The following is a 12,502-nucleotide window of genomic DNA, read 5'->3' as shown; positions in this document are numbered from 1 at the left end:
CACCCCGACACGGTAAGGCGCTGTTCTCTGGTCACCTATCTCATCCAACAAAGGATCTCCCTGGCCTCCGGGTCACACGCGGTGCAGATAAAAGTGTTCTGCCTCGCGAACCTCACAGTCCAAGGCAGGGAATTCTGCAATTTCCGCCTATACGTGCTGCCGCATCTCTGCGCAGCCACCCTTCTGGGACTGGATTTCCAGTGCCACCTACAAAGCCTTACTTTTAAATTCGGCGGTCCTATACCCCCCCTTACTGTTTGCGGCCTCGCGACCCTTAAGGTCGACCCGCCTTCCCTGTTTGCGAACCTCACCCCGGATTTCAAACCCGTCGCCACCAGGAGCAGACGGTACAGCGCCCAGGACCGGACCTTCATCAAGTCCGAGGTCCAAAGGCTGCTGAAGGAAGGGGTCATCGAAGCAAGCAACAGCCCCTGGAGGGCTCAAGTCGTGGTGGTAACGACCGGGGAGAAACATAGAATGGTCATCGACTATAGCCAGACCATCAACCGGTTTACGCAACTGGACGCGTACCCTCTCCCCCGTATTGCCAACCTGGTAAACAGGATTGCGCAATACAAGGTCTTCTCCACGGTGGATCTCAAGTCTGCCTACCACCAGCTACCCCTCCATAATAGTGACCGCCAGTACACTGCCTTCGAAGCAGATGGGCGGCTCTACCACTTTTTAAGGGTTCCCTTCGGTGTCACAAACGGGGTCTCGGTCTTCCAGCGTGAGATGGACCGAATGGTTGACCGGTACGGCTTACACGCAACGTTCCCGTATCTTGACAACGTCACCATCTGCGGCCATGACCAGCAGGACCACGACACCAACCTCCGTAAATTTCTCCAGACCGTGGAGTCATAGGCCCCGACCCCGAACGCATGCGCCCCCTCATGGAGTTCCCCCTCCCTCACTGCCCCAAGGCCCTAAAGCGCTGCCTCGGCTTCTTTAGCTACGATGCACAATGGGTCCCTAATTACGCAGACAAGGCTCGACCCCTGATCCAATCCACAACCTTCCCCCTGTCGACGGAGGCCCGCCAGGCCTTCTGCCGCATCAAAGCGGACATCGCAAAAGCCATGATGCGCGCCATCGACGAGTCCCACCTCTTCCAGGTCGAGAGCGATGCGTCCGACGTAGCTCTGGCGGCCACCCTCAACCAAACGGGCAGGCCCGTGGCTTTCTTCTCCCGCACTCTCCATGCCTCCGAAATTCACCACTCCTCGGTCGAAAAGGAGGCCCAGGCCATAGTAGAAGCTGTGCGGCACTGGAGGCATTACCTGGCCGGCAGGAGATTCACTCTCCTCACGGACCAAAGGTCGGTGGCATTCATGTTCGATAATGCACAGCGGGGCAAGATAAAAAACGACAAGATCTTGCGGTGGAGGATCAAACTCTCCACCTACAATTACGAGATCTTGTATCGTCCCTGGAAGCTGAACGAGCCTCCTGATGCCCTATCCCGCGGCACTTGTGCCGCCGCACAAGTAGACCGCCTCCGAGCCCTCCACGAGGACCTCTGCCACCCGGGAGTCACCCGGTTCTTCCATTTCGTTAAGTCCCGAAACCTGCCTTACTCCATCGAGGAGGTCAGGACAGTCACCAGGGACTGCCGAATCTACGCGGAGTGCAAACGCACTTCTACCGACCAGAGAGGGCGCATCTGATAAAGGCTTCCCGTCCCTTTGAACGCCTCAGCATGGACTTCAAAGGCCCCCGCCCCTCCACCGACCGCAACACGTAATTCCTTAACGTGATTGACGAGTACTCCCGGTTCCCATTCGCCATCCCCTGCCCAGACATGACCACAACCACCGTCATCAAGGCCCTCCAGAGTATTTTTACACTGTTCGGTTTCCCCGCATACATCCACAGTGATAGGGGGTCCTCCTTTATGAGCGACGAGCTGCGTCAGTTCCTGCTTAGCAAAGGCATCACCTCGAGCAGGATGACCAGCTACAACCCCCGGGGAAACAGGCAGGTAGAAAGGGAGAACGGAACGGTCTGGAAGACCGTCCTGCTGGCCCTTCGGTCCAGGAATCTCCCAGTCTCCCGCTGGCAAGAAGTCCTCCCAGTGGCCCTTCACTCCATTCGGTCGCTGCTATGTGCTACCACGAACCAGACACCTCACGAACGTCTCCTTGTTTTCCCCAGGAAGTCCTCCTCGGGAACCTCGCTCCCAACCTGGCTAGCGACACCCGGAACCATCCTGCTGCGGAAACATGCGAGGGCACACAAGTCGGACCCGCTGGTCGAGAGGGTCCACCGGCTGCATGCCAACCCCCAGTACGCCTACGTAGCGTTCCCCGACGGACGCCAAGATACGGTCTCCCTTCGGGACCTGGCGCCTGCCGGAGTCCCACGTGCGCCCGAGCCACTGCCCCCCCCCCCACTGCACCTGACCGGAGGGTCAGTACTGCCGCCAGAACCCCGACCCAGAGCCGAGCAGGCACCACGCCCCCTACAGGCACCCCTTCCTCCTGCCCATTTTCCGACCCTACAGCGCCGCCTAGGGGTGACGAAACTGCCTGGGAGGCAGACACCACATTCCCGGAATCACAACCGCCGGGGCCCTCACCAGGATCGCCGCCGAAACTCAGACGCTCCAGTAGGACGACCAGGCCGCCCGACCGTCTGATTGCAGCACCATGAGGAAAATTAACAACGCAAGAACTTTCTCCGTTACCCTCGACAGCTTGGTACCTGCAATACCTGGTCCTACCATGAAAAGGTGATAGTAACACTGGCCATCACCCCGCTGGCTCTTTTTTTAACAGGGGGTGAATGTGGTAATACCAGGTATTGCAGTACCTGAGAGAGGAATGACCATTGGCTAGACCGCGGGGTCTACCATTGGGTAATGTACATAGCCCCGCCCTGAGAGGCGGGGTATAAGAACCAATGCCGTCCCAGCAGCCTTCACTTCTGTAACTTCGCTGCTGGGTACAGTTCTATCTGATTAAAGCTGAATCGATATGACTCCCCGTGGTCTCAAGAGTATTGATTGTGCATCAGGCATCCCATGTGGACGCAGGCTGGCCTGCATTTATTGTCCATTCCTAATTACTCTTGAGAAGATGGTGGTGAGCTGCCTTCTTGAATCGCTGCAGTCCATGTGGTGTAGGTACATTGTAAGATTCCCCTCCCCTCTCATCGATAAGGGGCTGGATTCTCTGCAGTCCCGTGGCGAAATCGCATTCGGCGCGTGGGCAGAGAATCAACTTACACGCTGAAATCTGGCGATCCTCTGGGACCCGTAAATCGGCGTGTTCGTGGGGGGCCATTGCCCGTCAAGTCATCCACCGCTCCTGACCAGCCGAGTTCCTGACGGCGTCGTTCTAAGCACCTATCGCCGTTCGAGAACCTCGCATGGCAGCTGCAGATTCAGTCCACTGCTGCCCTGGTGGGGGGCGGGGGGGGGATCGGGCACCGGGGACGGGGGGGGGCGTCGGGGGACCGGTCGAGCCGGTCGGATCTTCAGATGCGTGGCCGATCGGTGGGGGGCCTAATTTTGAAGCTGCCTCCGCGGTCCAAGTCCGCCATGGCGCTTGGGGCGGCTGTTGGAGGCCGCCGCCGTGTGCATGTGCGGACTCCAGACAGGAAGCGTGGGGGACCATATCCGCAGCCAAAGCTGCGTGAATCACTCCGGTCCCTGCTAGCCCCCTGCAGTTGAGTGAATCGACTGACTTTTTCTTTAGGAAACTCCGGAGTGAAACGCCAGCGTTCTTACATCGGTGTGGGGATTTGGATTTTGTTTATTATCACGTGTACCTCGGTACAGTGAAAAGTATTTTTCTGAAAGCTGCTCAACAGATCATTAAGTACATGAAAATAAAATAAAATAAAACAAAATACATAATAGGGCAACACAAGATATACAATGTAACTACATAAGCACTGGCAGTGGGTGAAGCATACAGGGTGTAGTGTTAATGAGGTCAGTCCATAAGAGGGTCATTTAGGAGTCTGGTAACAGCGGGAAAGAAGCTGGTTTTGTGTCTGTTCATGCGTGTTCTCATACTTTTGTATCTCCTGCCCGATGGAAGGTTGGAAGAGTGAGTAAGCTGGGGGGGAGGAGTCTTTGATTACATTGCCCGCTTTCCCCAGGCAGCGGGAGGTGTAGATGGAGTCAATGGATGGGAGACAGGTTATTGTCATGGACTGGGCTCTGTTCATGGCTCTAACCCTATTTTGGCAGAATCCAGAGGCTGGTCTCAGTCCGGTTGAATATGTATACAAAGCACTGTTTATTTCTTTAAGAACTCATTTGATACATTTGCACAAAACTAAATCGAAAAACGTTTCTGTGAGTACATTGAAATGTCCTTGCGACACTGAAGAGCGAAAGCAAAAACTTTAATTAAAAGTAATTTCAACAAAACGCCTTTTAAAAAGTAATTTTCACGAACGCTTCAAGGATCCTGGGCGGTTAAAATTCTTCTCACTTATAAATCATACGGATCACATTCTTAAGGGAATCCTTATCGAGGTTTAGCCCCTTACTTAGTTTCATTGGTTCTAATTCGTAGGTGAGGCTTTCTGATTTATTCAAACAACTGTCTCTCATTTAGAACATGATTCATTATCCAGGCATTGGTCATTACTTAAAATTCACCGATGTCCATTATATGTCTACGTGCATCTGCCTTGTGTGCCATTTCTACACAGATAAGGTGCTTGCACTAACCTTGCTTTTGATACATTTTTATTACTGAAAGTAGTGTGGAACAATGACCTATTCATTACAAAGGCGTTATGAAAGTGTCTTTTGAAACAATATTAGCTTTGACCAGCAGTTCTCATATTTCTATCTGAAATCACAGCTTTGGCTTTGTGGATATTGAATGTTCCATTTTCTGTCTAAGTACTGAATTTTAAAATTATACTGCATCAATTCTTATAAGTCCCAAATAAATCAATGAAGCAATTAGTAAATCAATAAACTGGTAATCTAGCATACACCCACAGTGCTGTTAAGGAGGAAGGACCACGATTTTGACCCCGTGACAGTAAAGGAATGATATATTTCCAGGTCAAGATGGTGAGAGGCTTGGGGGGGAACCTCCATGTGGTTTCCTCATGTGTCTGCTGCCCTTGTCCTTACAGATGGTAGCGATTATGTGTTTGGAAGCTGCTGTCTAAGGAGACTTTGTAAGTTAATGCAGTGCATCTTATGAACTTTAATGTCATTTTTTAACTTTCAGATCAAAGGTTGCTTATCCACGAACATCATCAGTGCCATTGCCTGCTTACCAGCAGTAATAATATATTCTGTAAGCCTGAACCTGAATTCACATTGTTATTATTCGAATTACTGTTCTCGTCCTGATGTGAGTTTTCAATTATATTGATACTGAGCATTTATAAGAAATATATTGAAAGGTTTTCTTTCCAACCTAATTAATTTGTGTTCAACACATCACAGGGTCTAATTCCATGTGTGGCTATACTTCTCCTGCTGACCCTGCTCAACGCAGCAATATCCATTGCAGTTTCAAGCTTCAACTGTAAAGCTATGAATGGTTGCTGTGGAACACCAGTGGTAAGTTACGTAATGGCTTGAATTAAGACTCTATTGCATCTGTGTATTTAATGGTGAATATTCGCTCTCTTTCCCATTTTAGAAAACCCTGCCTGTATCAATGATAACTGCTGGGTACCAACCCCTTGCATTACACCCCACACTACAGAGCTCAATGGAACAGCAGGTCAGGCAGGGTGAAAACAAGCAGCCAGTGTGTTTCTGCCACTTCTCACCCAACAGGAACAATTAAACTTGACATTCCACAATTTTTATTGACCATCATCAGCCCAGCATTCCGACAAGGTAACAGTGAAGTGAAAACAATGCTGTGAAGTGCAGCAAGGTTATACCAGTCAACGCTTTAATCATAAAATGTTACCCGCACAGAAACAGGTGATTTGGCCTCTCAAATCTGAAGCAGTTTATCCTATTCTCTCTCTAATCGGCCCTGACACCACTTTAATATTCCCGGTTTCCAAGCAGCAGTCTGATTCGCTTTTAGCTGGGACTCAGTGGCAGCACTTTGTGATCTGAGGTACAGATTGGATCAAAGTCCAATGCAGAGATTTGAGCACCAAATCTAGGCTGATACCCCCGGTGCCAGTGATGAGGGAGTACAGCCCGTCTGTCGGTGCTGTGTTTTCAGATGGGAGATTAAACCAAGGCCCCAGTCACAGTCTCAGGTGGATGGAAACAGCCCCATGGAATGATTCTGAGGATGAACAGGGGCATTCTCCCTGGTGTCTTGATAAACATTTATCCCTCAATCAACATCACCGAAACAGGTCAGCTAGTCATTATTACAGTGCTGTTTGTAGGAACCGGAATGGATATTGGTCTCATTCCCAGAAACACGAGATAGATTCTCCGCTATCGGGATTCTCCGTTGTGCTGGCCCCAGCCTCGTGGGGCTGCCCACAATGGGAAACCCCGTTGGCCGGCCGGCTGGCCCATGATTTCTGGTCAGCTTGATATCAGCAGAAGCCGATAGAACAGCCAGGTCTGCGATATGAGGCTGGCTGCAGTTGAGCCCCTGAGTTGATGCAGATCGGAGTCGGTGCATGGGACGTCTTTTGATTCTGATTAATGTATCTGATAACAAGCAGTTCAAAAGGCATGAAAAAAGTGCAGGACAAACAAAGTAACCAAGTGTCGGAAAAGAGGAAGGAAGGAGAAACATCAGCGGAACTCAGCCCAATATGAATCATCTGCACCAGCTGAGATCCGGGGATCAACCTCAACAATCAGACAAGGTTCAATGCAGCAATGGACTTACACCCTAGGCACAGTCCATGCTATCCCGAGGTCAACGGGTGTCTATGTTTAAGTGGAACCTTGCTGAGCACAATTTGTTCGCCATGTTTCCTAAATTATTTTTGTGTCTACAGTTCAAAAATGCTTAATTGCTTGTAAAACTCGATGGGAAGTCCTGAGGTCATAAATGGCTTTGTAAAAATACAGGGCGGGATTCTCCAGTCTCCAAGCCCCGTGTTTCTCAACAGCAGGAGGCACCGTGCAGTTCGCTGGCTGCGGGATTCCCTGCTGTCAATGGGAATTCCCATTGAAGCCACCCCCATGCTGGCCGGAAGCCAACGGTCAGGCGTACACTGCCGATGGGTCCAGAGAATCTCGCCACCCGCGATTGGCAGGAGAATTCCAGCCACAAGATCTCAGCCTATTTCTGCATTACAAGCCAGCTATTTAGCCCATTGTGCTAAACCAGCCCCATTCTCCATGCAAATCTTGTTTTCTCACCTCTGCAGTAATGTTTGCATTCAGTAATCTCTGTGTTATTTTGATGCTTCTTTGATTCTTTAACTCCGCACAGACAGTGACCCAAGCCGGGATCAAACCTGGGACCCTGGTGCTGTGAAGCAACAGTGCTAACCACTATGCTACCTTGCCGCCCTATAAAAAGCTATATTAATAAAATGCACAGTTGCTAATTTCACATGATCAGCTTCTTCCACTGAAGATAAACTATTTCCAGCAATTGAGGGGATGGATTTCCTCATCTGAGCATGTGCAGGAAGTGCTCCCCCTAGTGTTGTGGCACAATAAACACAGCCTTGAAGATTGCTCTGGCAGAGAGCTGCACAAACATTATTGTCCCAGTGGGGAAATTGGCAGGAGAATGGGCCCAATGGGCTGCGAGAGGCGGGCGAGCCATGAGGAACTGAGTAAAGCTAATTATTGGTGTTTTCTTTCAGCCGGTGATTGTGGTGTACAACAGCACATCTGGTCAACTGATTCCCCCCCAACCATTCCAGGAGAACCCTCCTCCCTACAGCATGGCACCAATGGGAAACACATATGTTGGATAAGAACAGGTTCCTGTTTCAAACCTGCTTTGCACAAATTAAGTCACCTGAGAAAGCTTGGTGCAATATATTTTGAATGCATGTAAAGATTCTGGATTTGGTTCCTTTTGTACTTCAACTGAACATCATTTTGCCAAGGTTGTAGCATATTATTAGGAGTATATTCATCGCATGTTTAAAAGAGTGAGAGGGGATCTCATAGAAACTGACAGGGTTGATTCAGAAAGAATGTTTCCAATGGTGGGGGAGGCCAGAACGAGAGGTCATATTTTGAGGACTGAGGTGAGGAGGAATGTCTTCCCCCAGAGAGTGGTGAATCTGTGGAATTCACTACCACAGAAAGTAGATGAGGAAAAACCATTGTGTAATTTCAAAAAGGAATCCGATATAGCTCTTGGGGCTCAAGGGATCAAGGGATATGGGGGAAGGCTAGATGAGAATATTGAACTTGATGATCAGCCATGATCGTAATGAATGGTGGAGCAGATTCGATGGGCCGAATGGCCTCCTCCTGCTTCTATTTTCTATGTATGTGTTTCTTTAATTAAAGAAAAATATTGTGAATGCTGGATTAATCTCAACACGTCTGGCAGCATCTGTGGAGAGAGAAAAAGAATTAACGGTTTGAGTCTATAAGACAGTTCAAAGGAGTCTTATGGACTTGAAATGTTAGCTCTGTCCCTCTCTCCGCAGATACTGCCAGACCTGTTTAATTTATCCAGCATTTTCTGTGCTATTTATGTATTTCCTTGAGGAGGCAGCAGTTTGCTTGCTACTCTGGATTGATTCCGAGGGCATTAAGAGCCATGTGTTTACAATGGATCAAGGTTCCGTGCAAACTGCGTGCTGGTGTCCAGGGGGTGGGGAAATGACGGTACTTTTCAATCAGCTTGCATTTGTAATCGGGATCATCGCACAAGAATCCTCTTCAAATGACTCTTTCTCTGGGGTGGCTAGTCAGGGTTTTCTGATGTTGCTGTGTTATAAATCTACACAAATGTAAAATATATTCATTTGTTGAAAGTACTGAATGAAATAACAGACTTTGAAAATGATGAAATGTGATTATATTTGAATAAAAGACGTTTGACATCCTTGGCCCTGCACTGAAAGAAATGTGCATTGATTGTCCCGGTTCCTTTATTATATCTGTGCACCTCTTCATTCTCTGAAATGTTTGTTCACTCACTTCAATCTTAAGCAGATTCACCATCTGGAATCTATTTAAGATTCCCATCTCCCGCTGCTCTCCGCAGCTATTTCCTCGATTACATGTATAACGTCAGTCAAGATGTTACTGTCGCCAGGAGGGAGTGTGACATTATTGATGAAGCTGTCCTTTAGTGAAGACATCAATCCCAGATCATGTCTATCTGGCCTGGTGACTCAGCTCAGAACTAACAGCTCAGAAACAGGCTATTTAGTCAAATGTGTCTGCTGCTTTTCACAATTTTTTTCACAAGATTCCTTCCATATTACTTCCTCTGACCTTGTATGTAAGCATTAAATGTCACATAGTAATCGTGGACTACAAACTCCATTCGGCCAATCTTGATTGATTCATCCAGAGAGGTCCCAACGTTTCAGCACCCTCAATCGTTTCTTAAATTATGTCACCTTTTTGCATGCACTGATCTTTACCTGGAAGTTTATGCTGTGGGCAGCACGGTAGCATAGTGGTTAGCACTATGGCTTCACAGTGCCTGTGTCCCAGGTTCGATTCCCGGCTTGGGTCAATGTCTGTGCGGAGTCTGCATGTTCTCTTCGTGTCTGTGTGGGTTTCCTCCGGGTGGTCTGGTTTCCTCCCACAAGTCCCGAAATACGCGCTATTAGGTAACTTGGACATTTTGAATTCCCCCTCTGTGTACCTGAACAGGTGCCGAAATGAGGCGACTAGGGGCTTTTCACAGTAACTTCATTGCAGTGTTAATGTAAGCCTACTTGTGACAATAAAGATTATTATTATTATTCCACGTGTTGATTATTTCCTGAGAATTATAAATCCTGATGTCAGTGGGGTGGTTATTGGTACTAGTTCCAGCCTATGTCCATTTTTACCCAAAGGTTAAAATAAAATAAGATGCTGGGTTTAACTTTATCCATATAATTTCAAATCTAAATAGCTCTTTGAGACGTCAAAGTTCATCTAATAATAATAATCTTTATTATTGTCCCAAGTAGGCTTACATTAACACTGTAATGAAGTTACTGTGAAAGGCCCCGAGTCGCCACATTCTGGCGCTTGTTCGGGTACGCTGAGGGAGAATTCAGAATGTCCAAATTACATCTCTGTCCTAAATGGTCTCCGTATCCTCAGATTGTGACACCTTCTGGACACCCCCATCATCGGGAACATCCTTCTTACATCTACCCTGTCCAGTGCTGTTTTATAGATTTCTTTGAGACTCTCATCATTCTTCTAAACTCCAGCAAATACAATCCTAACTGATTAAATCTCTCTTCATACTCCAGACCCACCATCCCAGGAATCAGTCTGGTAAACCTTTGTTGCACTCCCTCTACCGCAAGAACATCCTTCCTCAGATAAGAAGACCAAAACTGCACACAATGTTCCAGAATTGCAACAAGACATCCCTGCTCCGGTACTCGAATCCTCTTGCAATGAAGGCCAGCATACCATTTTCCTTCTTTACCGTACCTACCTGTTTACCTTCAGTGGCTGGTGTACGAGGACACCCAGGTTTCATTGCACATTCCCCTCTCCTAACTTATGGCCATTCAGATGATAGTCTGCCTTCTTGTTTTTGCTATCAAAGTGGATAACTTCACATTTATCCAAATTATACTGCATTCGTTTGCCCATTCACTCAACTTGTCCAAATCACACTGATTTGGACAATCCACCTCACAGCTCACCCTCACACCCAACTTGGTGTCACCTGCAAATTTGGAGATATTACAATTTGTTCCCTCATCTAAATCATGAATATGTATTGTGAATAGGTGGTGTCCCAGCACCGATCCCTGCGGTACCCCACTAGTCACGTCCCGATAGTGGGGATGCCCTGAAGCAGGATTCACAGCCTGAGGATACGGGGCAGACCATTAAGGATGCGATGTGGAGAGTGGTGAGCCTGTTGAGTTTGTTACCACAGGAAATAGTTGAGGCCAAAACGGTATGTTTTCAAGAGAAGTTAGATATAGCACTTGAGGTGAATGGGATCACTTGAAAGAGAGCTGTTGATTCCTACGCTTTGTTACCAAACAGTTTTCTGTCCACCTCAATACACTACCCCTAATCCCATGCGCTTTAATTTTACACACTAATCTGGTATGCAGGACTTTGTTAAAAGCCTTCTGAAAGTCCAAATCAACCGCATCCACTGACTCTCCCTCCAACTCCACTAATTACATCCTCGATGAATTCCAGTAGATTTGTCAAGCCTGATGTCCCCTTCATAAATCCATGCTGATTCTGTCTGAACCTGCCACTAAGTGCTCTGTTATAGAATCTTTGATAATGGATTCTGGAATTTTCCCCACTACCGATGTCAGGCTTACTGGCCTATAACTCTCCGTTTTCACTCTACAACCCTTTTGAAATAGTTGGGCTACCCTCCAATCTGCAGGAACTGTTCCAGGGGCTATAGAATCCTGAAAAATGACCACCAATGCATCTACTATTTCTAGAGCCACTTCTTTTCAGCACTCTGGGATGTAGATTATCAGGCCCTGGGGACTTATGTAGAAGCCAGGTATTTCGAATACAACTAGTATAGGTAAAAGATAGTTGTTTAAGCATAAATATTAAGCCCCAGTTTTAAATACTCATTTAAAAATTAGAATTTCAGCACCCATAACCTCAGGTCTTCAATAGATAAATGAAACAGCATAAAATTCCTTCATAGATTAAAACAGCACAGTTGCAAGACAATTTGACACTGCTTGTGCTAATTGTCAAGGACAAGGGCTGAGTTCCATGGCAATGAGGTGGCAGGAGTCCAGTGCAGCTTGTAAAGCATTGAATCAAATATATATTTGATTCAATCTTTCTCGATATGAAGTCTCCATTGTTACATTAGCCAAGCTAGCTTAAAACCAGTTTATTGCTGGTAAAGATGAGCAGAATATCACATTCCATAACATGCAGACATGAAACAATTAAAAGCTAATGTTGCACATTGAAGATGGACGGCTTGCCATCAAATCAAATGTGTTTGAGTCTAACCCAAACCAATTAGGATTATATTGGGGTGTGATTAGATGATTTAAGACAGATATGAAAGTGTATGACTGAAAAGTTTCCGCCTGCCGTTTAAGTTTTGTTTTCTTTAATTTTGGGGGTTCTGTTTTTGATTCTGTCAGTCTGTCAGTCTGTTAGTCTGTTTTGTACTTTGTGTTTTAGTTTAGCTGAAGTTTAGCTGTCTCTCTCTCTTCATGTTTCATTTCCAGACTTTGACCTTTTAAAAGTTACTTTCAAGCTGTCTGCCTAAGCAAAAAGATAATGTCTGTAATTCTCTGAAAGCTTCAAATTGTCTACGAATTGCCTTTTAAATGACTTTCAAATTGTAATCAATAGAAGACAAATAAAATAATTCCTTTTGGCACCTGAGAAGTTTTAACTGCAAATTTCTGCTGAGTGCCAGTAATCGCAAAGTGCTACTGGTAACCGAATAGTAGAAATAATATAAAT

At 47.0% G+C, this 12,502-nt stretch overlaps 1 protein-coding gene across 3 annotated transcripts in view; it reads left to right on the top strand.

Annotated features, from left to right (window-relative positions):
• LOC140389548 (membrane-spanning 4-domains subfamily A member 4D-like) overlaps positions 1 to 8,946 on the top strand; it is a 39,572-nt gene extending 30,626 nt beyond the window's left edge. For 2 of the 3 annotated variants that reach the window (XM_072473755.1, XM_072473753.1), the window contains 3 exons: positions 5,208 to 5,333; positions 5,429 to 5,545; positions 7,738 to 8,946. In XM_072473755.1, coding sequence (XP_072329856.1) covers positions 5,208 to 5,333; positions 5,429 to 5,545; positions 7,738 to 7,851 — 357 coding nt within the window. In that variant the 3' untranslated portion in view covers positions 7,852 to 8,946. The remainder of the gene's footprint in view (positions 1 to 5,207; positions 5,334 to 5,428; positions 5,546 to 7,737) is intronic. The other variant, XM_072473756.1, reaches the window with a different exon arrangement.
• Positions 8,947 to 12,502: the final 3,556 nt, after the last annotated feature.

Source organism: Scyliorhinus torazame, chromosome 14 (assembly GCF_047496885.1).
Source record: "Scyliorhinus torazame isolate Kashiwa2021f chromosome 14, sScyTor2.1, whole genome shotgun sequence".
Classification (NCBI taxonomy): Eukaryota; Metazoa; Chordata; class Chondrichthyes; order Carcharhiniformes; family Scyliorhinidae; genus Scyliorhinus; species Scyliorhinus torazame.
Note: the sequence above shows the minus strand (reverse complement) of the source record. Positions and strands in the feature narration are given on the sequence as shown.